This window comes from Filicampus tigris, chromosome 16 (assembly GCF_054856515.1).
Source record: "Filicampus tigris isolate MCC_2025a chromosome 16, RoL_Ftig_1.0, whole genome shotgun sequence".
Lineage (NCBI taxonomy): Eukaryota > Metazoa > Chordata > Actinopteri > Syngnathiformes > Syngnathidae > Filicampus > Filicampus tigris.
Window position 1 is genome coordinate 7,906,234 of NC_141232.1, and position 26,082 is coordinate 7,932,315.

The window sequence follows — 26,082 nt, forward strand, 5'->3', positions numbered from 1 at the left end:
AGTTTTGACCAAACACAGACTTTTTCTGAAGTCTGTTTAACATATAAAAGCTAGTAAGTTAAGATAGCAAAACATTTAGCTAATGCTAACGTAGCTACAAGGTCTGGATGTAACATTTTTTTCCCTCTTATCATGGCACACTTTCCCCTTAGCTAATGGCTAATAGTAACTGTGCTGTATTTTTTTCCCTTTTTTGAGTTTTTGATGTGCTACTACCTGTAACCCTTGATGGTTTTAGTTACGTTGGTGTGCTTACTGGTATAAGAGACAAGGATCAATACAAAATGGACTCTTTGACACAATCACAGAGCTAGTAAGCTGGTAAACATTTCATAATAACTAATGGCTAATGCCAAAAGTATTCTTCTGAGCTACGACACTATTGACGCTAATATTTATGTTGTCATCCTGACTGATTGATTTGGAAATATTCCCTCATTTATTTATGTGCTATAGCTTAGCGAGCGGATCTCAGCGCTGTTAGCTTAGTTGGGGGTGCATTTATTCACTGGACTGTACGTTATATATATTGTCGTCTCTGATAAGAGATGACAATCAATGACAACACACTCAAAAAGCTAGCAAAACAACATGTACACGGTCACAACCTTAAGTACAGTATTTTCGGTACGTTTTATGCTTGCAGATTTTTTTTTGTGGTCAAATACACGTACAATGTACAAAGTGTTTAAATGCGTTTAAGTGTGTTTTAATAAGTAGAAATATGTTCAAAAGGTATGGGAGAGGTAAAATTTTATTGAAAAAAGAAAACGTAGGTATGTGGGTTTTGAAATGTTGCGTGTCACCCAAGATTAAAACATAACAAAAAGTGGAAAACATTCTTACCAGTCAATATTTGGGGCTTTGACGGCCTGCGTGCAACAAGAGCCAATTACGGTAAGACTTAAGACGGCAAGCTGTTTTTTCTCGCTTGTTTGGTCAGGTGACAGCGCGTGATTGACAGATGTGGGTCTTCAGGGCAACACGAGGGTGAGAGTTCTCGCGTGTGTCTGTCAGATGGGCCATTTTATTTACTCAGCCTTTTGGGAATGACATATTTAGAGAGAGGGTGGGAATCTGTGCGGGAAAACTTCAAGGTCAGACATGTGGGCCAGGATACTTTCTGGCACGGTGTTGATTACAGGACCCCGGACCACATTGATTAAATCCCATCTCTTCTGGATGTCCGCAGGCGAAAGGGCGGAGGGATGGTCTCTCGTCGCCCGCCGCCGACAACAACCCCCGGCCGCCCATGGCGTCCCGGCCGGCCAGGGAGGGCGTCAGTGTGGCGTGGAAGGGCCCACGCACACTGGTCCTCCGCAAGAACTCGCAGGGCTTCGGCTTCACGCTGCGGCACTTCATTGTTTACCCGCCGGAGTCGTCCATGCACACAAACCTAAAGGTGAGGCACGTCTTAAGTACCAGCGGGAACCATAAGGGGGCACTGTTGATGGTCCTAGCCATTCACGTCCAGAAAAAAAAAAACTGCCTTGAAACCCTAATCCACTCTTGGAATCCTATTTTGTAATCCTAATCCTGGTTTGAAACCCTAACCCTGCCTGTCTTGAAACCCCAATTTGAAATCCCAGCCTAAATTTGAAACCCTAACCCATAATTGAAATCTTAATTTGAATCTTTAACCCTTCCTTGAAACCCTGAATTTGAACCCTAACCCTGTCGTGTGCTATCTAATCAAGTGCCAAAGAAGACTAAATCTAACAAAATCATAATCTGAAATTGTAACTTGAAACCATAACCCTGCCTTAAAACCATAATTAGAAACCCTACTCGTCATCTCTGCTTCAATTCTGTGGCTCCAATTGTCCAAATCCAGCACACACAAAAAAAAACACCCAAAAAAAATCCAGTATGTGACAGCGGAGGCAGAGGAGCAGTGGAGTCTATTGTCCCAGTGTGGCCTGGTAGTGCCTGCCTGCGAGCAGAACCGCAGCCAGCACAAGGACTCTCATTCAACGGGCAGCTGCCAGCTCAGTGAAAGTATAATAATAGGCGGCTTGTTTTCAACAGCCTCCGTACGACTTGTAGTTGAACATCTGGAGACGTTTTCCCACCCACCTCAACCGGAGCTACAAACACACGGTCTCGTTTGCGCTCATTCTTACGGGTGAAAAGTCTTCCTTCCCTACCGCGTTAATGATCTTTGCTCACTTCGGCTTTTGTTTCATTGTGCTCCAACTCAACCCGGTTGACCTTGTACCGCTGAGCTACAGTTATCTTTATCTTTTGCCGAGTAAGAACGAGGCTGCTCAAACTTTAAAAAAAAAAAAAAAAAAAGTTCCAGCTGGGACTAAATGGAGACCATGTGTGCTACAAAAATAAATGTGCAAGAGGGACCTGATTGTTCTCAAGCAAAAACTCTACAAAACACACAACGTGAAAGTGTATTTAGCACCATCATATTTGATTCTGAACCTTTACTAATTGTTTTTGTTTTGTTACACAAAAGCAGAAGGCTCGAATTCCTTACGTCACATTTTTAGGCTCTCTTTTGGTGAATGAAATTGTAGAATTAGAGTTCCAAGACTAGGTTAAGAGTTTCAAATTCAGGTTTCAAATCATTAGGGTTTCAATCCTGAATTAGGGTTTCAAGTAAATCTTAAAGGGGAAGTCAACACAATAATATGGTCTATGCAAGCCCTCTAGTTGAAACAGGGCATTCTGATAAATATTGCGTTTGTGGAATAAGTGTTAATCAACTCGTTTTTAGCCATCTGTGGGGCGGCCATTTTGTCTTCTGTCGACTGAAAATGACAATCAGAACTGCTCACAATGACCAATCACGGCTCAGATTCAGAAAACAGGTTTGCCGTGATTGGTCGTTGTGAGCAGTTGTGATGTCATTTTCAGTCGACAGAAGACAAAATGGCCGCCCCCCAGAGATGGCTTAAAACGAGTGCATTTTGCTGCTTAACTTATATTTCACAAACGCAAAATGAATCAGAATGCCGTGTTTCAACCAGTGGGCCTGCTGGGAACATATTCTTGAAAAAAATATGTTTGGGTTGACTTCCGCTTTAAAGTTTAGAATTCGGGTTTCCAATCAGGGTTGTGCTTTCAAATTTGTGATTCAAACCTGGGTTAGGGTTTCAAAGTATGGTTTCAAGCCTGGGTCAGGGATTCAAAGTATGGCTTCAAGCCTGGGTCAAGGATTCAATTTTTAGATATCGGTTTCAAGAAAAAAAGTACGGTTTCCACATCAGGTTTTGAATTGTGGCGTCAAACCAGGGTGAGAGTTTCTCAATGGAGTTTGAAACCTTTGCTTCAGGTTTCAGAGAATCTGAAATGGTTTCAAACATTGGGTGAAGGCAATCGATACAGCCGTTAACCAATCCCTCACTATGCTCACTGGTGGTCTGGCTTCTATAGTCTCTTGGTAGTCCGGGGTCTGTGGTCTTCAGTCTCTGGGCTGTATGCGCTCCACTCCTGTCAGTCTTTCTGTGCCTGTAAAGCCCCTGGCCGCAGCATTGTGTGCAGCCAGTCAGGAATGAGCCCACTCAGCGAGGCCTAAAGCCCAGGCTGCAGTCAGCCCACACTCCACCAGAAACTGTCCACTCAGCTCGCACACACACGCGCGTGTTCTTGTGTGTGTGTGTATTGCATCATTGTCAAGCCTGTTTAAGTTTGTTGGAGCTGCTTGAAAGAAAAACAGCTATTAAATCATACAGTGCATCCAGTATACAATTATTTTAGCTTAATTTCAAAAATGGAATATGTTTACCCTCAATATTCGATACACAACACTCCATTATTTTTTGCACATGTATGTAAAAAAAACAAACATATAAAAGTATTCACATACTTTATTGATGTACCTTGGGCAGGAATTCAACTCTTGGCACTTTGCAGGACCACTCAAGCACCATCAGATTGAATGGGGACTGTGTTCAATTTATTTAAGTCTTGGCTCTGGCTGCCGTGTCCTTCATGCCCTTTTGTGTTTCACTATCTAATGCAGTGGGGGAAAAAGGCACGCGTGGCAATATACCATTTTTGTAAAATTTTCACTGTTCTATTTGCAGGATGAGGAGAACGGCAACGGGAAGGGTGAGCTGTCTTTTTTTTTATCCCAAAAAACAGTTGAAAGGCATACAGATTCAGATTAAATTATCCTTAAAATTGATACTTGTTTTTGAAGCTTGTTGTTAAACCTTAAGGTTGTGTTTTTTAATATTTATTTTTTATTTTTTTGTAAATCCTAAGGCGATAAAAAGTCGTGAATGGGGCTTCTTTAAACCCAGATATCCTGATGCGTTGACGTCATGCAGTCATTACTTCCACTCTGCAGCCTCCCTGCGCCCTCTACAGCAAACATGGCAGAAGTGCACCTAAAAGTGCCAAGTCAAAGAATAATAAAAATGCAGTTATATCCTCATTTCCCATCTTTATCATGATTATTTTTTTGTCCTGCAGGTTACCAGAAAGGGAGACTGGAGCCGATGGATACCATCTTTGTGAAGAATGTGCGGGAGAAAGGTCCTGCTCACCAAGCAGGCCTTTGTACCGGTGAGGGAGAACAACATTCAGTCCTTCCCCATTTGCTTTGTAAATCGGGCATGTAATATGTAAATGTTAGGCGCACCTGTGGTCAAAATATTAGGAACACTGTAAAGCAAGAATATAAGGGACACTTTAAAATCTTAGCTACACCCCAAATATTAGGAATGTCTTTTTTTTTTTTTTTCACTTAAAATTGTCAAAATACTCAGAATTTCAGCCCCTCAACAATAAACATCCTCTGATTTGTGTAGTCCTCCATGACAGCAGACTGATCATCTTTGTGTTTAATCAATATATGACATTTGCAAACATCTGCTTTTACTCATGAAAACAATGCTCAACATTTTTGTCTTTTCATGACATGTTATGGACCAAACCAGCTAAATCATCACAAATTGTTTGTGTGTTTTCTATTTCAATTTGAAATAGTGTTGTGTTTTTTACTATGAAATTACAATTTTTTTATCCGATTCATGGATTAATTTATTGTTTATTGATTTATAGTTTATTAAAATAATGGTTGATAGCAGCCCTAATTGCATTTTTTAAAAATGTTAAGCCACTGTAGCATCATGTGGAGTTTAATCTTTTAATTTAGTGATATTGAGGACATTTGAGGACCACATATCACACTTTGAGAAACAGTGAGAGTAAAAACAAACAAACAAAAAAAAAGCAGCATAATGTTACTTAACTCAAGAAATGTCATTTTCAACTCTGGCTACAGCAATACATTTCTCCAAAGTTAACTTGTGAGTATTTGCTATACCACACTTAAACAGCTTTAAAAAAAAAAACAACACTTTTGATGAAGAACATTTTATAACGTGACCATGGTGTCTCCTAAAAACGCCGTACCGCAAATATAGAGTTATGTAAGTGCCTCTTTTTTTGGTCAGGTGATCGCCTGGTGAAGGTGAACGGCGAAAGCGTGCTGGGAAAGACTTACTCACAGGTGATCGCCCTCATCCAGAACAGGTGAGAGCTCCTGTCACGCCGTGTTTAGAGTCACTGAACTGTGCTGACCGCCTCAAACACGTTGATGACATGCATGATAATCACTGGTGAAAGAAGTTACCCCCGAGCGCTGCGTTCTACACGGACAGGGAGCAAGATGCTTCTTCAATGTGCAATTAGGCCTGCCGCGCTGCGTCTTGTCAGATTTTCTATGCAAATCACTCCGTGTAATAACCTGCACAAATTATCGACTTCACTAATAAATCTTGTATTTTCACCAGTGAGAGTGTGCTGGAGCTCTCCATTATGCCAAAGGATGAAGATGTGCTTCAGTTGGTAAGTGTGAGTATGTTTTTTTTTTTTACACTTTTTTTTTATTTTTACCCCTTTCAAATGACAAAAACACTTATTTGACTATTTAATGAGATAAAGTCCATGAATTGCATCAAAAGTCCATTTTTGCAAAGGTAACTGGAAATGTGTGATGGTAGATGACCGTCATCCCTCGCCATATTGCGGTTCAGTTTATCGCGGGTATTTAAATAGGGAATATCTCATTTTATTTCGCGGGGAACAGACTTACGCAACTGCACATCTATAAAAGTAAACATGATTAGCTCATTTAATATAGCCTACCACCGCTAGTTAGAATGAATTTTGATCCCTCCACCTGAAGAAGGATCGACACAGCCACTGGGGCTCTTTCAACCGCGTTATTAAACAAACAGTAAGAAAACAAACTCCTAAAAAGAACATTGACTCACAAGCCGCCGACGACCACAACTTACATCGGGTAACTCGATAAGCAGACTGGCTAACAGTTAGCTTCTTCGCCGCCAGTGCGATCCTGAGGTCAGGTCAGAGGTCAGGTCAGGCCTTTTAAAGCTGCATACATTCAAAATCGCAGCTATTACATTATATTAGTAGAACATAAGGGTGGCGACCCCAAGTGGCCAAAAAAAAGTACCCTCCCGTGCGTGATTTGTCATTTCTTTTATGTATAAATCTTTCAAATATATCCAAATAAAACAAATATATGGTCCCTACTTTTTGGATTTTTGTCTATCGCGGGGGGTTTCTGGAACCTTCACAACCTCACCCCCATTGTTTATGACAGTGTATGTTTATGTGGTGCGATAGTTTTTGTATTGGCTCAAAAATAGCACAAAAAGAAATACAGGTGCAGCATCAGACCAACTATCATGTGCACCTATGTTCCAAATATTTGGTACACCGGAAATAACATACTCAAAATAATAAGAACACCTTAGGCCAAAATATTTGGTCTAGTTGGAAAGAGTTGAATCTGATTTTAACGTGGTACACGTTCTTGTATTGTATCCCGTTCGCATGTGTACCTATTACTGCCTAATATTGTGGCCGGTGAGTATACGGGATAATGTCATGATGTGGTAGAAATACAGTTGAGTAAGAATGCTGGGATTGTGGTTTAATGTTGATAGAATGTTTAAATCGGGAAGTCAACACAAACGTTTCTGTTTTTTTTTTTCAAGAATATGTTCTATGCAAGCCCACTTGTTGGAACAGGGCATTCTGATAGATATTGCGTTTGTGGAATAAGTGTTAATCTACTCGTTTTTAGCCATTGTGCCAGTGGTGATGTCATTTTCAGTCGACAGAAGACAAAATGGCCGCCCCCAGAGATGTCCAAAAACGAGTGCATTTTGCTGCTTAATTTATATTCCACAAACGCAAAATTATTCAGAATGCCGTGATTCAACCAGTGGGCCTGCTGGGAACATACTCTTGAAAAAAATGTGTTTGGGTTGACTTCCTCTTTAAATAACCAGACGTACTCATTATAAATGAGTCAATGCACACACATGGAGAAGCATCGATGTTAACCAACTAAGAGTTGACAGTTTAACGATTTGCATTTCAAACCTGCTTCTTCTTCATCGGCTGCATTGCTGGCATGACATCACTCCTCCTGCGCCTCCTTATGCACTCCCACTGGGTGGAGTGACATTCGCAGAGAGAGAAAGAGAGAGAGAGAGAGAGAGAGAGAGAAAGAAAGGGAGTGTAGAAGGAGAGCAGAAAACAAGATCAAGAGAGTCAGCAGTGAAATAATAACAAGAGTAGAGAAGATTGGATATATCCGAGACAAAAAGAAGCTTTTGCTGAACACAAGTACACAACTGTGTGTTTGTGTTGATGACAAATTTAAGACCATTTTGGTGAACCAGGAAAGTAAGTAGTGCCTTCAGTTAGCGTCGCTGTCCTGTGAAAAACACTTATGTCCATGTATTTTCTTTTTCTTTTTTTTTCCCAAAATTGGACACAATTGTTTTTCACGGGAGAGCAACGATAGATTGTTTTTGCGTTGTTGCTTCCTCGCTAGCATGTTTGCGTTGCTCGGCGCCCTGAAGGCGTTTCGGAGCCCGTTGCCATTTTGAGCGTTTCAGCGCGGCGTGCGGCGTCGAGTGTTGTTGTCAAACTTGTTCACGGCATGTAATAACAGCACCTGTGTAAAAGCCACCTCACCTGCCTTCTCTCTTCCAGGCGTATTCCCAAGATGCCTACCTGACTGGCAACGAGCCTTTCTCGGGGGGAGCTGAGAACCTCCCGCCCCCGCCGCCCCTCTGCTACCCTCGCGCCAAGGCCATGTCGCCAGCGGGCGCCCCGCAGCCCGCCCCCGTGGGCCAGAACCAGCTTGATAATTGGAGTCGCTGGCACGGTTCCCCCAGTCCCTCCTCGCCCCTGGACAACCGCTCCACCGCGTGCAGTCCCGCCAGTTGGCAAGACGGCCGCTCGATGGAGCTGGGTGGCGTGGGTCACAGCAGTCCGGCCCACCGTACGGAGGAGATCCAGTATGGCATGACCGGGCAACAGCCTCAGGGGCAAACAAGGGGACGCTCCTACTCGTCATCATCCTCCTCGGGGGGACCTTTATCCAGCCCGTTGCAGGTCCACTACCCCAATCATCACCATGGCGCCAACTCCACACAGGCCCAGCCGCGCAAGTCCAGCAGCTCGGTCTGGACCAGCCCGCCGCTGCCTCATCTGGGTCACGGCCGAAGCGAGCGATGCCAGCAGGCGCTCTCGGAGTGGTACCACAGCCAAGTGCCGGAACGCTCTGGACGCAACATGCAGGCGCGCCAACGTAGCTACTCCCAGGACCGCCTCAGTGAGTCCAGGAGGCATTCGCATCTGCAGCGGGCGGGCGGCTGGCCGCACAGCGCATCCCAGGACACTCTGCTGTTAGCGCCGCAGTCGGGACCGGGGCCCCACGGAGAGCCCTACTGGTGTGGGGAGTGGGGCCCGGATAAGGGCCATCCTGCCCCCAACTACACTAGGACTCGCTCTGAAAACCTGCTGGTGCAGTTTGATAGCCACGGACGTTCTTTAGAGATGTTGGACAGAGCCCCGACCGGAGTGGTCTCACCTCGGTGCGAGAGGTGGAACCAACCTCCCAAACCGCCCCCCAGAACTGATGTCCACCAGAGGCACGGTGGTCCTTACCCTGCGTCGCAAGCCCCTCAGATGCCCCGACACTCGCAGCCGCACTCCAAACGCCCCACACAGACCCATTCCCCACCCCAACCTCAGCAGGCGCCCCCCAAGAGCAAGCGGCTTCCCCCGGGCCAAAGCGTGGATGACCAGCCGGTGGGCTACCGCAGCTACAGCCCCTCCTTCTACCGGAAGACAGGTCGCATCATGCAACAGGCCCACTCTTTCAGGGACCCCTCATACTCTGGCCCCCACTTGAACTGGAACACTACCCCCAATACCAGCCCGCCGGAAGGCGCACCGGCCGTCTCAGCCGCAACCCCGCTGGCTTCCACCTCGCCCGAGTCGCAGGAGAGAGCGTACAGGCCCACCAACCACGAACGGGGGTCGGCGGAGGTGCCGGCGCAAACCCAGGAGGTGGTGATGCGGCAAAAGCCTCCCAGCGGACGGAGGAATGCCCACGGCATGCGGCACCCCCACTACGCGCTGCCCATGGACGGCCTGGAGCCCTCCTTGTTCTCACCGGAACCACCGGACTCGGCGGCCACATCAAGCTCGTCGGGAGACACGGTGCCCTTTAAGGCCAATGGCAACCTCGTCTCCCTGGAGGACGATTCGCTGGCGTCCATCCCCTTCATTGGTAAGCTTGTAGGTCTCATCTCACAGGAACTTTGAATGTCCTTTCCTTCTTAAAACTTTCATTTCAAAATTTGGGCTTTCTGGTATGGCTCATTTGGTGACTTTTCTTTTGTTTTGTGGCATGAATCAAAGGAATGTCACGACGAGAGAAACTGAGAAAAAGTAGGAGTCCATTCTGTCCTTCAGTCTACACCAGGGGTCACCAACTCCGGGTCCTCGAGCGCACCTGTCCTGCAGGTTTTCAATCTCTCCCTGCTGTAACACACCTGTTAAAATGATCAGCTCATCAGCGAGCTCATCAGCGAGCGCTCAAGAGCTCGCTGATGAGCTGATCATTTTAACAGGTGTGTTACAGCAGGGAGAGATTGAAAACCTGCAGGGCAGGTGCCTTCAAGGACCGGAGTTGGTGACCCCTGGTCTACACTAATAGGCCTGAATATTGAACTCCAGAGTAACAGCGAGTACTTTTTGTAGGGCCAAAAAGTTACAGGTATGTTTTCACTCCTTAAAGCGGACATCAACCCAATTTTTTTTTTTTTTTTTCAAGAATATGTTCCCAGCAGGCCCACTAGTTGAAACACGGAATTCTGATTGATAGTGCGTTTGTGGAATATGGGTTAAGCAGCAAAATTCACCTGTTTTTATTCATCTCAGGGGGCGGCCATTTTGTCACTCGCTGTCACAGTAGCAACCAATCACGGCCCACCTGTTTCCTGGAGCTGAGCCATGATTGGTCGTTACCTGAGCCCTGAGCAACTGTGATGTCATTTTCAGTCGACATCAAGTGACAAAATGGCCGCCCCCTGAGATGGATAAAAATGTCAGGATTTTGCTTCTTAACTCATATTCCACAAACGCTATTATAGTCAGAATGCTGTGTTTAGACTAGTGGGGGCGCATACAACATATTATTGTAAAAAAAAAAAAAAAAAGTCTTTGGGTTGACTTCCACTTTATACGATAGGGTACAAAAGTGGAGCCTTTGACCCCAGCGACAAAACCCTGTACACTTTGTACCATCACCACAGTTCAGTTGACCTTACAATATCACCACCAGGCAGATCCACATGGTTGTAATTTATTTAGTACACCTTGAGTAGTAAATACAGGGTTTTTCCTTGGATGAAAGGAATGATAGCAATGAAAACAGGCTGATTCCTGCGGTTGTTGGGCCGACTATAGTTCAGGGAGTGAGGGGGCGCAAATTTCTCCCAGGCACGTCCAGACACGTGCCAGGTTTGCAGAAGACTTTTCTGGCTCTGCAGAGTTTAGACCCGCTGGTGTCACCTGACACGAGACACCTGGTCAAAAACTATAGGAATCGGCCCGAATCAGCTGATTTGCGCATCAACTAGGGATGAGCCCCTCCTAATCTGTAGAAAGTCGTGTGGAATTTGGAAAGTCAACTAGGAGGCGTTGCGACGATACACTTGAGCGCATTCTTCCCGACGCAAATGTATACAGCTAAAACTCGGCAAGTCCCGCCACGTTTAACCGCGGCGAACTAAAACTATTCCCCATTGACACGCTTTTGTGATCCGCCTCCCTTTGTGAGCAACGGCGAGACAGATGTCTCACGTTCAAGTGCTTTATTCCTCCTGTGGTGCTTTGAGATGATCAGTCGGAACGCAGCCTGACGTAAATATAAAACAGTCACATGAAAAACAGCCCTAGTTTAGGATACCATAGTTAAGGAGTCCATTCCGACTTCACTAATTGGAATTCTGTCATTAACTAAAGACCCATTGTAGTTCAGCATAGTTTTTAAGGTGTAAAAGGTCCCAAAATAACCGTCACCCTTTTGTTAGTTTCCCCACTACCACACACCGTGTTAACCTGAACTGCACCGCCTTGTGGAAATGTGGCTTGTATACGGGAAACACAGGGGTCTTTTTTGAGAAACCTTGAGGGTTAAGGCCACGGATTTCCCGAACAAGCCACTCCAAACGAGTAGTTTCTGTTGGCTTTTCACATTGGCTCTTTGGACTTCATCAAACCGCAAGGCTTTTATTGTTTTTACAAAGCCAGCACAATGTCAACACAACAGGCACAACTGAGACACTCACGCCATCTTTGGATTGATGACACAGTTACTACCATGGTTTACGTTCCACCAAGATCTCAATCTTGCCCCGGGAAAATTCCCAAGTGGTGCACTCCCAGTGTACCAAATCCAGCGTCACCTGTCTTTGCTGGGAGACAACGTGGATTTTGCGAGTCTGTGTGTTCCCTCTGAGATCCTCGCAAGGGCCGCCTGCTTAATGACGGCCTTCCTTAAAGCCGCAGCCCGGCTATTTCTGGGCCGCCCTGTAAACGCAGCCAGATTCCTCATCCCCAGATTGCGAATGTTTTCCGCTTCATGCCGCACTCCACCGACGTGGACAACATCCGTCTGCGGAGCTGTGCTGCCCTCTGTTGTTTCCACGTGCAGCGCACTGGACTGTTCTTGTCATGCAAAAGTCCAGCTTGTGTGGGGTTTTTTTTGTTTTGTTTTTTGGGGTCCTCTTTTTCACAATGAAGTAGTGTGAGCGTGTTATGTGCTGCTATTTGTATGCTACCAATAGTAGCAATGTCAATGGATAACCAGTCGTGCGAACTTTTCTAGTCTGGGTAATCTCGCTCCACAAGAATGACCTGCACAAAACGTCGCTTTTTAACCTGTTCAGGAAACAAAGAAAGTCTGGCACAATTTAATTGCTCCCTTAACTGGTTACTGACAAGTAGCGATGAATCTGTTTTGTTTACTTTTCGCCCTTTCACACTCCCTTCATGGCAAACTGCATTAGGGGCGTAATGGTAGAGCCATGCACCACATTTATTTTTTGGAGCTAAAACGGTAAATTAGGTTGGAACGACTCTATAATATAAATGTTTGATATTTATGGCAACAATTTTAGTTAGCACAACCAACCAAGCAAATTGTTTTCTCCAAAGCAATTTGCTGAGTTTTTACGTATATCTTTAAGTTCACTCGATTTTTTTTTTTTTTTTTTTTTTTTTTTGCAGTGTATTCTCGTCCTGATTTCTATCACAACCTTTTTAGGCAACAAACTAGCTGGGCCTCACTTAATATTGACTCTCTACTGGATACTGGCAATTTGGCATGTATCCATTTTGCTTTTGTTAGCCCCTTTCACGCTACCTTTACTGCAAATTGGCGCATCAGAGGTTTAACAGTAGATCTCGGAATGACCGTATTCACATCCCTTTCAGGTAGATCTCACCAAGTGTGCATTGGCACAGCCGCTGCGGCTTTTTGCACATTCAGATGATTAGATGGGAGCAAAACCTATACTTTATGCTCACACTGTAGCATGTTTGCATGTTGCATTCAGTGACATAGCAAGGGAACCATAAACTCTTCCTCTTAACAGCCCAAAAAGTAAACTCCCTTTCCTCTTAATTCCTCTTGATCATTGGCTCCTCTCCCTCCTAACACCTAACCCATCTTCCTCCTCTTCCTCCTCCTTTCTTCCCGGCGCTCCATCTCTTCCCGACCTTCCCACAGATGAGCCCACCAGCCCGAGCGCTGACTTGCGCGCCCGCCACGTGCCGGCGTCCTCGGTGGTCTCCAGTGGCATGAGTTCGGCGCCCGCCACGATTGCCAGCCCCGCTTCCCCCACCTTCACCTTCCCCGTCACTAGACTCTTCTCACATGACTGCAGTGAGTTTGTCCCCCCCCCCCCCTTCCCTACCCTCCACCCCGCCAACGCTGCATGCCTTGCATCTGAAATGCTGCAAGTTTCCTTCACGCATACGAAGCGCGTGTGACGTTTAAAGGACCTCAGCTGAGTTATTTTACAATCAGTTTAACCAATAAAATCAAATCGAGTGATTTTCTTTCTCTGTTGAGTCCCGTGTAAGTTTTTACTTTAGATTTGCGCAATTTTCTTTTTTTTCTCGTGTGACTAAGCCTACAACATACTAATTCCTGAGAAAAAATGTTTTTCAAAATATGATGGGAGAGGAATCGATTTGTCAATAAGAAAGAAGGATGTTACAGGAATTTGGTCAGTGCCTTGTAAGAGTAGACCACGCTTCAATAGTTTAACATTGCTACTGACAAAAGAGAAGAAAAGGAAAGAAAATAAAGATTTCCCAGCAAGTAGAATCTGCCAAGAACCTGCCAAACTGTCAGAGAGGTCTTTATTTGAAAATACGGATGAAGAATTTGAAAGGCATTAGTGTTTTCTTGTAAGGATGTGCCATACTCAAATAGTTTTACCGGTAATTATGACAGCATCAGAGTCATTTTACACAAATAAGTCAGTATCCTGTGTGTAAGCGAGATTTACAAAACAAACAAAAACATTACCAGGAATTAGTTTGGGTGTTGCTAATTGTTTTACAAGATACTAATTCCTGGAAAATCCTTTCCTCCCTAGCAAAACATTTGGGGCTCAATGTTGAACAGAAAATGACTTGATTATTTTTTTATTTTGGATTTTTTTTGCAGTTTGTGTCAAATTTGTGCATGCTGCATGTTTGCAACGTAATTTTGACTGCAGTTGTTTTGAGTATGCAGAGAAGCATTTCAGATGCACGTGTAGATTGTAAGGTTAAAATGTCAACGTGCATGTAAACGAGTGAGACACGAAGACGGACACCTGAGCTCATCGCCACCCATCTTCCCGCTTCCTCGCTCACTCGCCCTCCCCTTCGTCACCCAAACCGACACAGACGGGGATCGGCATTACATCACCATTCTCTTTTCTTTTCCCCCCATCCATCTGTCCTGCTTTTTTTTCTTTCTTTTTCCATCTCCACTGGTTCATGCTGTCGCTGAGCAGGCGCTATTAAATCGGGTCGCCGTTCCTCCTATCTTCTAGCCATCACCGCAGAGCGCTCAAAATCCTGCGACGAGGGACTCAACGCCTTTCGGGACGACGGCCGTGTTTTCTCGTGAGTTCACGCGCGCGCACACTCACACACGGCTCATTGGTTGAAAGTGATGTCATTCAACAGGCTTTGTTTTCCAACAGGAGGCTGCCAAAGAGAGTCAAGAGCTTCTTCACTGATGGGGTGAGTTATATTATGGATACTTTCAATGAAAACACTACTCTACACTAAATTCTTGATCGTCGTGAAAATTCAATAGCGTCTCCAAACTATTTGACTGATGCTGTGTTTTGCAACCAAAACACTTGGATTATGACATAAAAATTACACTAGCACTAGATTTCTTTGCCATGAAAGCACACACAAAAAATATATATATATATATGTATATATACATATATATTCCGTCACAAAATAAAAAATGTGATTCTGTTATGCCATGACAAAATCTAGTTCTTGTGTTTGCCATGAAAAAACAATATTCAGCCAAAGAAATGACAAGGTCGGAGAAAAAATATTCCTTCATTTCTTCAGTGACTTTATTGTCCCCATTACGTTCAACTTTTAGTTGTTTTATAGCGCCCTCTGCTGGACAATCTGTGAAATTTCCAGAATAACCCGTTTCTTTTTCAGTCTCTGGACAACCTGGGCACGGCAGAGGAGGTGCGCTCTAAGCGGCACTCCACCTCTGAGTTGGGAAACATCACGTATAGCGACGTGAGGCAGGAAGGCTGGCTGCACTTCAAGCAGATCCTCACAGAAAAGGGCAAGGTGAGCGGTGTTTTCTGCCTTTTGTTATGTTAAATACATCTTCAAAATGGAGTCATTTGTCAGTGAATTTTTCCCCCCTTAGAATTCTACACACAACACCACATGATGATAACATCAATTAAATATAATACATTTTAGAATAAGGCTGCAGCATTACAAAATGTGGAAAAAGTGAAGTGTTGCCAATATGGCAAATCATGTCCAACAAATTGAATTTCTGCTTCTCTCTCTCTCTCTCTCTCTCTCTCTCTGTGTCTGTGGCAGAAGGTGGGCAGCGGCATGCGTCCGTGGAAGCGCGTCTTTTCGGTGCTGCGCTCGCAGTCGCTCTTCCTGTACAAGGACAAGCGCGAGGCGGTGCTGCGCGGCGCCACGCTGGGCGGCGGCGCCGAGGACGAGCAGCCAATCAGCATCCGCGGCTGCCTGGTGGACATCGCCTACAGCGAGACGAAGCGCAAAAACGCACTCAGGCTCACCACGCAGGACTTCTGCGAGTACCTGCTGCAGGCCGAGGACCAAGAGCGCATGCTGGACTGGATCCAGGTCATCAGGGAGAACAGCAAGTCGGACAGCGAGGTGGGTGTCAGCGTCCACACTTGTCTTGAAAACTGCAGCGTGCTGGCATCGTTACTGAATAATCATCATTTTTATCAATAGCCAGGATTTTTTGTTTTCATAGCAAAATGTCATATTTTGTGGCAAATTATGACATTTTTGCATGTTTCTGACGAAATTTATCACGTCAAAATCTAGCTTTTTATATGACAAAATTTTTCACATGATGCATTCCTTTGTCAATGTGAATTTAAAATGTAGCATTTTTATGACATGAATGTAGTCTTCATTGTAAAATGCAACATTTTGTGCTAATATCTTTCTATCTTTTACAGCAATATTTATCTTTTTATGGCACTGAATATATATATATTTTTTTACATAAAAGTAACATTTTGTGGGAAAAGAAAATGTCTTTTATGGTATCATTTGATATTTTGTGACCCAAATGCCATTATATGGCAATATTTACAGTTTTATTGTCAAAATCTAGTGTTTTTTTTCTAGTGTTTTTCTAGCAAAATCGTTTGTCTTCATGGCAAAATTTTGCATTTTATGTCAAACTGTGTAGTGTTTTTGTTTTAACTTTTCATTTTATGCTTTGCGTTTGTATGACAGTGGGTAATACGTAATATTAAAATTGAGATTTTAATGTATCTCGACTACGTGTTTGTGTCTGATGCAGGAGCTTGGCTTTTCCAGGCAGGCACTGATCAATAAGAAACTGAATGACTACAGGAAACAGAGGTGATGCGCCGAGCAGATTGGTTGCGTTTATACTGCTGCTTGTTGACTTAACTCAAAGCCATCATGCCTCTGTCACCGCCCTGCAGTCCAACAGGCAGTAAACCCGACTCTTCGCCCAGGATGTCCCGCATGAAGCCCCCCTTCCTGCTCGCCAAGACCGAGAACGCTTTGGGGGCGCCGCGCTCGCCCAAACCCGACGGCAAAGGTCCGTATCATAAATACATATCCTAAATATTGCTAAATATACTGCATTTTTGTGGTAAATGGTTACTTTTCTTTGCAAAGTCTAGTGTTTTGTGGTAATATATAATATTTTTGAGATAAGATGTTGTGTTTTTATGTTTATATGGCCGTATGCAGTATTTGATGTAGTTTTGCAATATTTTGTTGTGGTATTCATGGCAAAATCTGTTTTTTCTTTTTTTTTTAAATGGAAAATCTACCAGATGAGAGCAGCCCTCCCAAGTCTCCGTGGGGAATCAACATCATGAAGAAGAGCAAGAAAGCTGGTCCCAAAGCCTTTGGTGTGAGGCTGGAGGACTGCCAGCCGGGTGTGAACAACAAGGTCAGCCCTCCGCTCTCGGTCTCTCCCAGCCAAGAAATGCTCGCTTTACACTCACATTGTACGTTGATCCGGATTTGATCCAGTTCATCCCGTTGATCGTGGAGATCTGCTGTGGCCTGGTGGAGGATATGGGTCTGGAGTACACGGGCATCTACCGCGTGCCCGGTAACAATGCCATGGTATCACTGCTGCAGGAGCAACTCAACAAGGGTGTCGACATCAACCCGGCAGAGGAGGTCAGGGAGCAAAATGCTGTCAGATGTGCCCTTAGTCCAAAGTTGAATGACATGGCCATATCTAATTTTATATACCAGTTTAGGTGGTAGAATATTTCTTGTTGTTAGCCAATTCTTGTCATGAATAAATAGCTTTGATTGACTCCTTTGTTGTGGACAGAAGTGGCAGGACCTCAACGTTGTCAGCAGCCTACTGAAATCTTTCTTTCGGAAGCTTCCGGAGCCTCTTTTCACCAACGGTGAGTCCTGTCCCACGCACACAAACAAACACACGCACACACAAACTGATGCTGGTGTGTCGCCTCTGCAGACAAGTACAACGATTTCATCGACGCCAACAGAATGGAAGAGGCGTCGGACAGACTAAAGACCATGAAGAAGCTGGTACACTCAATTGTGTTCACACTGGTTCAAACTGGATTACTCGATCCCGATTCATCATCGTTTTCCCTGTGCGTAGATCCGAGACCTTCCAGATTATTACTACCACACGCTCAAGTTCTTGGTGTGTCACTTGAAGACGGTGGCAGACCATTCCGATAAAAACAAGGTGAGGGATAGAACGGCAGTCGCAATGTATTGATAATGAGCTCGAGCCGAGTTGGCCTTTCTAGAAAGAAAAATCGATTTTTATGGCCCAAAATAAATAAGAACCAAATGTTGCATCCGCGTATGCAGATGGAGCCCCGTAACTTGGCTCTGGTGTTTGGGCCGACCCTGGTGCGCACGTCCGAGGACAATATGAAGGACATGGTCACACACATGCCAGATCGCTACAAGATAGTGGAGACGCTCATACAGCATGTAAGCGCACACTCACAAACACACACACACACTACACACAGACATCTTTTTGCTCTCATGTACACACAGGCATCCAATATAATAATGTCAAAATAAATGTTTTGTGTCGCTTCCGCAGTACCTCTGGTTCTTCAGCGAGGAGCCAGACAAGGACGAAAAGGTATGCAACTAGCAAATGTCAGTATATCGGTAATAACCGCAGCAAAAGTAATAAAAATCGTAATCATCATTTCTGTACAGACGCCAGTGGACACTGAGGACGTGCAGCCCGCCCCTAACATCGACCACCTGCTTTCCAACATCGGGCGGACGGCTTTGCTCGGTGATGCCTCAGGTGAGCACCGCCGCTAGCCGCTAGCACACTAACACTCGCCTAGCTAGCGGCATGCTCACGCTGCGTCGCGAGCAGAAAGGCGGTAAACAGGGGGGGGGGGGCTGTACTTAGCTATTGCGAGAGCACGAAAAACAGGCCTCAATTGATTAAGTCACCAAAACAACAAATAAACCTCTCCTGAAATAAGTGCCTCATTTTTACTTCATTCAACAAAATAACAAAATATGCTTTAATTACCTGTACTATGACAGTTTACCGCAGACTAGTAATCTATAAAGCTATCATTTATTTGCTCATTAATTGCGCAAAAATTATGGAAATATTATGAAAGATCATTATTAGCAATGCTCTCGAGAAGGATCTAATTACCGTTACTGTGACATTTAATACTACCACGGTAAGCGTTTTTACCGCAACACACACCATCTAATGTTGACACAGACATGGCATCTGTAAAGCTGTCATTCAAGTTATCGTTATTTTATTTGTGGAAAAATAATTTAAAATTGTGTCACGTTAGTAATGCAAGTTGTCTGTTTAAAAGTCAGAATTCCCTCCTTTCCATTGGCTCAGCTGCGTGTAGCATGACAACCCAAGTCGGGCGGTTAGCATTTAGCTCTAGCTGCACTTTTTTTTTTCCCCCTGTCCTCTCGGCTCCGAATTTCTCTTTGCACGTCGCTCATCTTGTGACTTTCACTCTGCTTCACTCTCTTAGCTGAGCCTGTGGAGCAACCTCTGCGGTAGGACGCCAACACGTGTGTGTGTGTGTGTGTGTGTGTGTGTGTTTGAGTGCGTGTGTGTATACGTGTGTGTGTTTCACATTTATGTGTGTGTCATGGTGACAGTGCGACTCCCCCCCTAGTTGCAGCCAGAGGTTTGTCAGAGCATATTGCCTTCACTGTCCCTGAGTGTGTGTGTGCGTGTGTGTGTGTGTGTCATAGTGACAATGCGACTTTTCCACCCCAGTAAAATCCAGTGCTGTTTGTGAGGGCTGTTGCCTTCATTGTCCCACGTTAACGTGTGTGTGTGTGTGTGTGTGTTTTATAATTGCTGCCTTGCTCTGTCACTGACTGCAACTTTTGATGATCCTCCCTAGTGTTTTCTTTCGCATTAATGTCCTCGTTCCCATCGGAGTAATTGTGTATCCTCCTCCCGTGTGCGTGTGTATCGAGTCAAGAGGGCACAGAGGAAATCAGACTTGGTGTGTTGCTCCTTTTAGTTGAGAGTTCAAAATTGCTCTGCTGCCCTCTATCGGTGGGTGCCTGTGACTGACAGACACTTGCCTTGGTAACCCCGCCCTCCATTTCGATGACATCACACGAATGCAGTTAATAATCTCACCAAGTGTCTCTGTGCCTTCCTTCCAAAACGCTTTACTTTTTGTCCGTGTCACTAAATGTCATCTTTTTTTCCCTTCAGACTCCACCAACAGTGACTCCGCGAAATCCAAGGTAAATGATAATAATTCATGTGATGGCTCTTCTCGCAAGTTATTCATTAAATATTCCAGAAAAAATCCCCAAATAGTCCCAAAGCATGCTCAACCAGGCATCGATAGTCGCTCCTCTCGCCACTTCTACACAACTGCCACCGTGCACGATAGAAATAAACACAATGACATGGATTAATCCACAGAGTCAAAAAAGACTTGAGCATGAGTGTGCCTCAATTGGTCATGATAAACTTGCCCAATAGGAAACAAACACAAGCACTAGAAATAATCCACAAAATGAAAAGTGTTTCAGTAATCCAGTGTCTTGCCTGTGCCTCAGGGCTCCTGGGGGTCCAAGAAGGACCTCACCGCCAAGGACTTCCTGACTCTGTCCATCATGTCAGCGGTGACGGGCCGCAAGCGCCGCAAGCGTCACAACGCTCGGCGGGTGGGCAGCAGCACCGACGACGACTCGGAGCATGAGCCCGTCAAGGCGGAGGAGGAGGAAGAGGAGGAGGAGGAGGAGGAGGCAGGAAGCAGCAGCGCTCCTCGCGCGGAGGAAGAGGAGGAGGACGAGGAAGAAGAGGAGAAAGAGGAAGTGAAAGAAGAAGAGGAGGAGGAGGAGGAGGATGCGGCGGCCAAACGCGGCAAGGAGGAAGAGGAGCCAGGAGGAAGGGCGGACGCCCGCTCCATCGTGTCGGGCTACTCCACGCTGTCCACGTTGGGACGCAGTCTTGGGGCGGAGGACGCCGACGATGAGCACAGCGAGCTGGTGAGCGAGACGGACAACGAGAGCGGTTTCGCCTCGCGGGAGCGCCCCGGCAAACCGCTGCCGCCCCCGCCGACTCCGCCCCGCAAACCGTCGGCGGGCGCGGCGGAGAGGGCCGATGGCGGCGGGGCCCGCTCCACCACGCCCTCGTCCACGTCGTCGTCGTCACACAGGCTGCACTCGCGGCCGTCCTTCAACTCGCATAAGCTCATCCAGTGCGACACCCTGGCGCGCAAGAAGATGAAAGCTCGCTCGCTGGACCTGCTGGAGATCCCCGCCGCCGCGGACGCCGCCCCCGGGGGCGACGTCACACCCAGGACCAGGAGGCACACGTCATCGGGGAGCAGCCAGGAGAATCTCCCCATATCCCGGGCAAGGCTTGCCGCCCCGCCGCCCACCAGCGAGGCGGCGTCCTTTGCCCCCGCTAGCAAGTCCCTGGCGGACCAGGTGCGCACGCGCCTCCTGGGCTCGGCCGACGACCTTCGCAGCGTGGGCATGCGCAAGCCGCTGTCACCCGAGAGTCGCCGCAAGAGGCGGGCCTGGCGCCGACACACGGTGGTGGCGTCGCCCACCCAGGGGCCGAGCGACAAGCGGCCGCCGCTGGCCGTCACGGAGTTCCCGTTTTCGGCCGTCAGCCCCAAAAGAGACGACGACGTCCAGCGAGGGTCTTCCGGACGCCCGGCGCCCACGTCTCGGTTCCACCAGTACCTGTGAGTGGCGGCGGGGGCGACCACGCTCCCGGGATGAGAAAAGACGCGTCATGTGGAAGCAGCCAGGAGAGTTTTCGTCCAATCAGGGCCAGACTGGCGTCGCCCACAGAGGCGCAGCGTGAGAGTGCGTTCCCGCTCTCTCCCGTCACAACCAAAACAAAACGACACCACCGCGGGGCAATAACGGCGTCATGCGAGGGGTCTTCCGAGCGCCCGCGTCCAGGTTTCGAAATTGACAACTGCTGATGCTGTGCCACCTGCTCGTTCACCAGAAGATGAAGGGCGATAAAATCCAAGCTGGGAGCTCCCTGCCGTCGCCATCGACGATGGCCCCCGAGGACGAGAGGAGATGCGCTGTCAGGAAGCTGCCGAGAGACTCCACCAGCTGCGGGTCAGCGTACTGGCTTGTTTAGTTGTTGTTGTTTTTTCATCTAAATCCATTGCCAAAGCTTTCTGGTTTTGTTACTACTTGTAAATGTGTGCTTTTGTAGGGTGGAGACACACTCTGACCTCATCATCATCACCCCCCCCCCCTCCCCCCCATCACTGTGCAAAAGTTTTGGGCCGCCACGAGACTTGTTGTTTTTAAAACCAAATGGCCATTTGAATACATTGGGAGTTGATGAGGCGAAATGACCACCAGGGGCGCTAGTTGAGATTCACTCTCAAAACCTTCTAATATGTCGAGGCAAGTATTGTTTAATTGTTTAATCAAACAAGAAAGTTCCTTTTGTTGCCATTTAATAATTATAAAACAGTTTTAATGCATCACCAATGTGTCATAGTATGACAAAAATAACGCGGCACCAGCATACATAGATGCCAAAAATCGAGGTTGCGATTTAACTTTGCTTTAAAAGTCACGGTTTGATTCACATGAGTTTAGTAAGGGAACAATATGCACAAAAAAAAGTCATTTTATTTTGAGTACATTTAATGTAAAAAAAATAAAATAAAAATACAACTAGTGAAATAACACTGTCCAATAACAAAAGTAAATGACTAATGATGCTATATTAGCCCGTCAGTGGTATTTTCCATGTGTTAGCATAAAGCTAGCAGGAGCATTCTTAAGGCAACATTTTTGGATTGTTTTAAAAACACAAAGTGCAACTTGTTTTGTTTGACAGTAAACTTCAACTGGGAGTGGCATTAAACAGCTTGGAGCCTGTTTTTTTTTTTTTTAAGAAGAAGAAGAATTGTTCACTATTTGCCAAACTGCTGCTTATTGCGAAGTGAGTTGAGTTCACTGCCACTGTACAGCACTCGTACCTCGAGGCACCGCTGTATACTTAAAATTATTGTAAGCCACCGTAATTTTATGCACAGTTTGAACATGAACACCGTGCTCAAATTTCGGAACATTTAAAGAAACAAACAAAAAAAAACTCAGTTTGACGATCACTCGCCTAACGCGCTCAGCTTTGACGGTAGCCCAAGACTTTTGCTCAGAATCGCCATTGTCTTTTCCCGCCTGAATTTCCCCCGGGAAACGGTGCTTCTTTTTTGTCTTTGTTGGGAGAGAGGAAAAAAAATTCAAAACTTTTCATGTGACCACGGTTGGCTTCTTTTCCTCCTGTTTGTGCGTTGTAACATTTGTACAAAGCCTTATTAAGTTGTACATATGAAAGTTTTGTTTTTAACTTTAATAATAATACTGTTTTTTTTAACGGTTTACAAACATTTCCTTCTCCAAATGCTACTTGAAACGTTCCCTTAATATATTGTTTATATAGACAGTATTATATATTTTTTTGTATTGTGACGTCACAGCTTACGAAGGCCTTTTTGTGTCGGGATAGTCGCTTGTGTTCGGTTTTACGTCAACGGCTCCTCTTGTCACTACCTGGTCACGTGACTTCAAACCTCACAACTTCTTTGCGTTCAAACAAGTGCCTCCTTTCTGGAATGTTCCGCAGTGCCATGCTGGCTTATCTCATCCTCCTTCCCCGGCTCGGCTCCAAAGATGTGTACAATGAATTCATAAGGGAAAAAAAAGACAAAGAAAAAGCACACTATGCACTCTCCCATGTGGTGTAAACTAAAAGGTGTCGCTCATATGTTGTTGTACATACTTAATATGTAACATATTGTCCCTCTTGTGTGTACATTTTTGGAATGGCTTATGAGTATAACTCTGCTTAGCTTATTATTATATATGATGTAAATAAACAGAAGTATGTTTAAGAAATTTAGTGGAGTGATTGCTTGAATCTCTAAGTAGCGCCCTCCAGTGGAGCGCAGGTGAGGTAGCACCTAATTTAAAAATCAAGATACAAGCAATGATGAATGGACTCAAAACAAAAATGGCCATCTTCATGTTCAATTTCAGGCATGTGGCATCTTGGTGCTGAAGTGAGTTGAGGAATTTCATGAAGACAGTGCTTTGTTGCCATCGTTTGACATGTAGACAATTACGAATTTTCGCTTTTCATACCAGGGTCTGTCAACACTTCTTTCTTTTTCTTTTGTAAAATGAATAACTATTCCAGGAGGGCCTTAACACGTTAATATTAAGTCAGTGTGTATGCGTGTTAGTAACCTGTCAAAAAGTGCACACAGATTGACAACACAAAGGTGTTATTTCACAAGATTTTTATTGAACAGCTGTTAACACACCCATAAACTGTTAAAACGTTAAACAATGGCCTTGTCATTTCTTGCTATTGTAATGGACAAAATGCAACACAGAATGTTTGTAAATTTAAAAAAAAATGTTGACAAGAAACCATTTAAACTTCAGACAGGGAAAAAAATGGTTTTGTGATGACTTTTACCCTCAAGCCAAATGTTAACAAAAAAAGCATTTAAAGTCCAGATAGGAAAAAGTTGTTTTGTAATGTCCAAATGCTGACCCCAAAAAAGTCCAAATACAAAAAAGGTGGCTTTTTTTTGGGCATTAATTATTCATCTTATATCAGTCCAAACGCCAACATTTTTGAAGTCCAGATAGAAAAAAAAGTTTTTAAATTGACTTTTAACTTAAGGCCAAATGTTGACAAAAATAGTGTCCAAATATTAAAGTGATTTTTACATGGACTTTTTTTTTTAACTCAGGCTACATGTTGACAAAAAAAATGAAGTCCACATAGAAAAAAAAGTAGTTTTATAGACTAATACCCACAGCCAAATGTTGACAAAAAAATAAAGTTCAAATTTGAAAACGTGGTTTTGCGTTGACTTATTTATAGTTCAGTCCAAAAGTTGACCAAAAAAAGTTGTTTTGTATTGATTTTTTATTTTCTTTTTTTGGCCTCAGGCCAAATGTTGACCCCAAAAATAAAGGTCGAGATAGGAAAAGGCTGTTTTGTATTGATTTTTTTAACATCTGGCCAAATGTTGACCAAAAAAACAACCCATTTAAAGTCCAGATAAGAAAAAGTCGTTGTGTTTTTATTACCTTGTTGTGACTAGTTTGCTGAGCGTCCCTAATTGTCCGTGGCGGGCTGGCTCCGCAGCAGGAGCTCCGTATTTTGGGCCTTCAGTCTCTCCAGCTCCTGCTCCAGCTCCCGGAGCCGCGCAAGGGGCTCCTCCACGCTCATGCCACCTCCTCCTCCGCCGCCACCGGGCTCCACGGCGGCGCGCCTCAGCCTGTTGTTCTCCTCTTCCAAGCGGGACATGCACTTCTCCAGCTCCAGGTACTCCCTCACCAGCTCCTGCTTGGTCATGTTCTGCAGGCTCTCGACGTGATACATCTCGTAGGTCTCGGAAAAGTCCCGCTGGAGAAACTCCCCGCCGGCGTTGCCCGGCCTGCCGATTCCATCGCTGCTTCCCCCGCCTCCTCCTCCGCCGCTCCCGACATCGTCGTCCTCGTCGTCGTGCTCGAAAAGGTCCTCCTCACTTCCCGTGTCGTCCGGCCGCCGTGCCTCGGTGTTGAGATCCGGCTCCTCGCGGTCGTGCTCGTCCATGAGGAACTGGGTGGTGTTGTACGGAGCCACCGGGAGCCCCTTAGCGAACATCTCCTCGCGCAGGCGGGACGCCCGGGCGGTCTCTCGCTCGTCCAGCGCCTTCCGCTCCTCCCACGAAAGTTTGTAGTAGGGCTTCCAGTGGCGCTTCTTTTTGGCGGCGCGGCGCCGGTGCCGTTTCCTGCCCAGGCGGGCGTCCACTACCAGGCCGGTGTCTGAGTCAACGTGGAGCACCCCCGGAGGCGGCGGCGGTGCATCCCCAGCGTTGGGGGACTCATTTCCGGGACACACCCCCCTCAATTTATCGGTGTTGACATCCTGGTGGTGCTTGCCACTCCTCTGGCGCCCTCTGTCGCCGTTGTGCGGCGGTGCAGCCTGGTTGCCGGCTGGGAGATGCTTGGATCCGTCGCCGCTGTTCCCACCTGATGGGCTGGCCGAACTTTTCAGGTGGTCGGTCTGCTCCGCTGGTTCTGTCATGGTGATGCTCCTCTTATCTTCCTTCTCTATTTTTTCAACGCATTTTAAAATTCCTTAATGTTATTATTCAAACAAAAAAAGTTTGTCAAATAGGAGTTTCACCACAAATTATCTGACAAATATTCACAAGGACGAGTACATAAACTCTCCCCCCCAAAAAGTTGTGAGAAAAAAAGTGTCAAAAAGTCAAACTGATGACTGAACGACACTCCTCTGAGGGTTTGACGCTATTAACCGTTTCAAGGCTGTCACAACTCCGCGTGCGCACAGAGACAACGTCCCGCCGTCACAACAGCATCCAGTATGCCGCTCCAGTGGAGGGAGCTCGCATTTATATACGCGCTCCGCCTCCAGCC

The 26,082-nt window shown here is 45.7% G+C and overlaps 2 protein-coding genes across 9 annotated transcripts in view; one reads left to right on the top strand and one right to left on the bottom strand.

Annotated features, from left to right (window-relative positions):
• arhgap23a (Rho GTPase activating protein 23a) overlaps positions 1-23,535 on the top strand; it is a 51,965-nt gene extending 28,430 nt beyond the window's left edge. For 3 of the 8 annotated variants that reach the window (XM_086056006.1, XM_086056004.1, XM_086056000.1), the window contains exons 2-24: positions 1,193-1,402; positions 4,041-4,065; positions 4,432-4,524; positions 5,418-5,496; positions 5,757-5,817; positions 7,999-9,586; positions 13,094-13,249; positions 14,376-14,487; positions 14,568-14,607; positions 15,058-15,195; positions 15,460-15,768; positions 16,433-16,494; positions 16,581-16,699; positions 16,941-17,059; positions 17,143-17,295; positions 17,456-17,534; positions 17,606-17,679; positions 17,756-17,845; positions 17,974-18,099; positions 18,218-18,259; positions 18,340-18,433; positions 19,853-19,884; positions 20,206-23,535. In XM_086056006.1, coding sequence (XP_085912132.1) covers positions 1,193-1,402; positions 4,041-4,065; positions 4,432-4,524; positions 5,418-5,496; positions 5,757-5,817; positions 7,999-9,586; positions 13,094-13,249; positions 14,376-14,487; positions 14,568-14,607; positions 15,058-15,195; positions 15,460-15,768; positions 16,433-16,494; positions 16,581-16,699; positions 16,941-17,059; positions 17,143-17,295; positions 17,456-17,534; positions 17,606-17,679; positions 17,756-17,845; positions 17,974-18,099; positions 18,218-18,259; positions 18,340-18,433; positions 19,853-19,884; positions 20,206-21,348 — 4,944 coding nt within the window. In that variant the 3' untranslated portion in view covers positions 21,349-23,535. Of the gene's footprint in view, positions 1-1,192; positions 1,403-4,040; positions 4,066-4,431; positions 4,525-5,417; positions 5,497-5,756; positions 5,818-7,459; positions 7,687-7,998; positions 9,587-13,093; positions 13,250-14,375; positions 14,488-14,567; positions 14,608-15,057; positions 15,196-15,459; positions 15,769-16,432; positions 16,495-16,580; positions 16,700-16,940; positions 17,060-17,142; positions 17,296-17,455; positions 17,535-17,605; positions 17,680-17,755; positions 17,846-17,973; positions 18,100-18,217; positions 18,260-18,339; positions 18,434-19,852; positions 19,885-20,205 lie in introns of those variants that run through there. The other 5 variants (XM_086056002.1, XM_086056001.1, XM_086056003.1 and 2 more) reach the window with 5 other exon arrangements.
• A 387-nt stretch (positions 23,536-23,922) lies between these two features.
• On the bottom strand, positions 23,923-26,042 carry hexim1 (HEXIM P-TEFb complex subunit 1). The gene has a single exon (XM_086056014.1). The coding sequence runs from the start codon at positions 25,724-25,726 to the stop codon at positions 24,773-24,775; it is 954 nt and encodes a 317-aa protein (XP_085912140.1). The 5' UTR covers positions 25,727-26,042; the 3' UTR covers positions 23,923-24,772.
• Between the last annotated feature and the right edge of the window lie 40 nt (positions 26,043-26,082).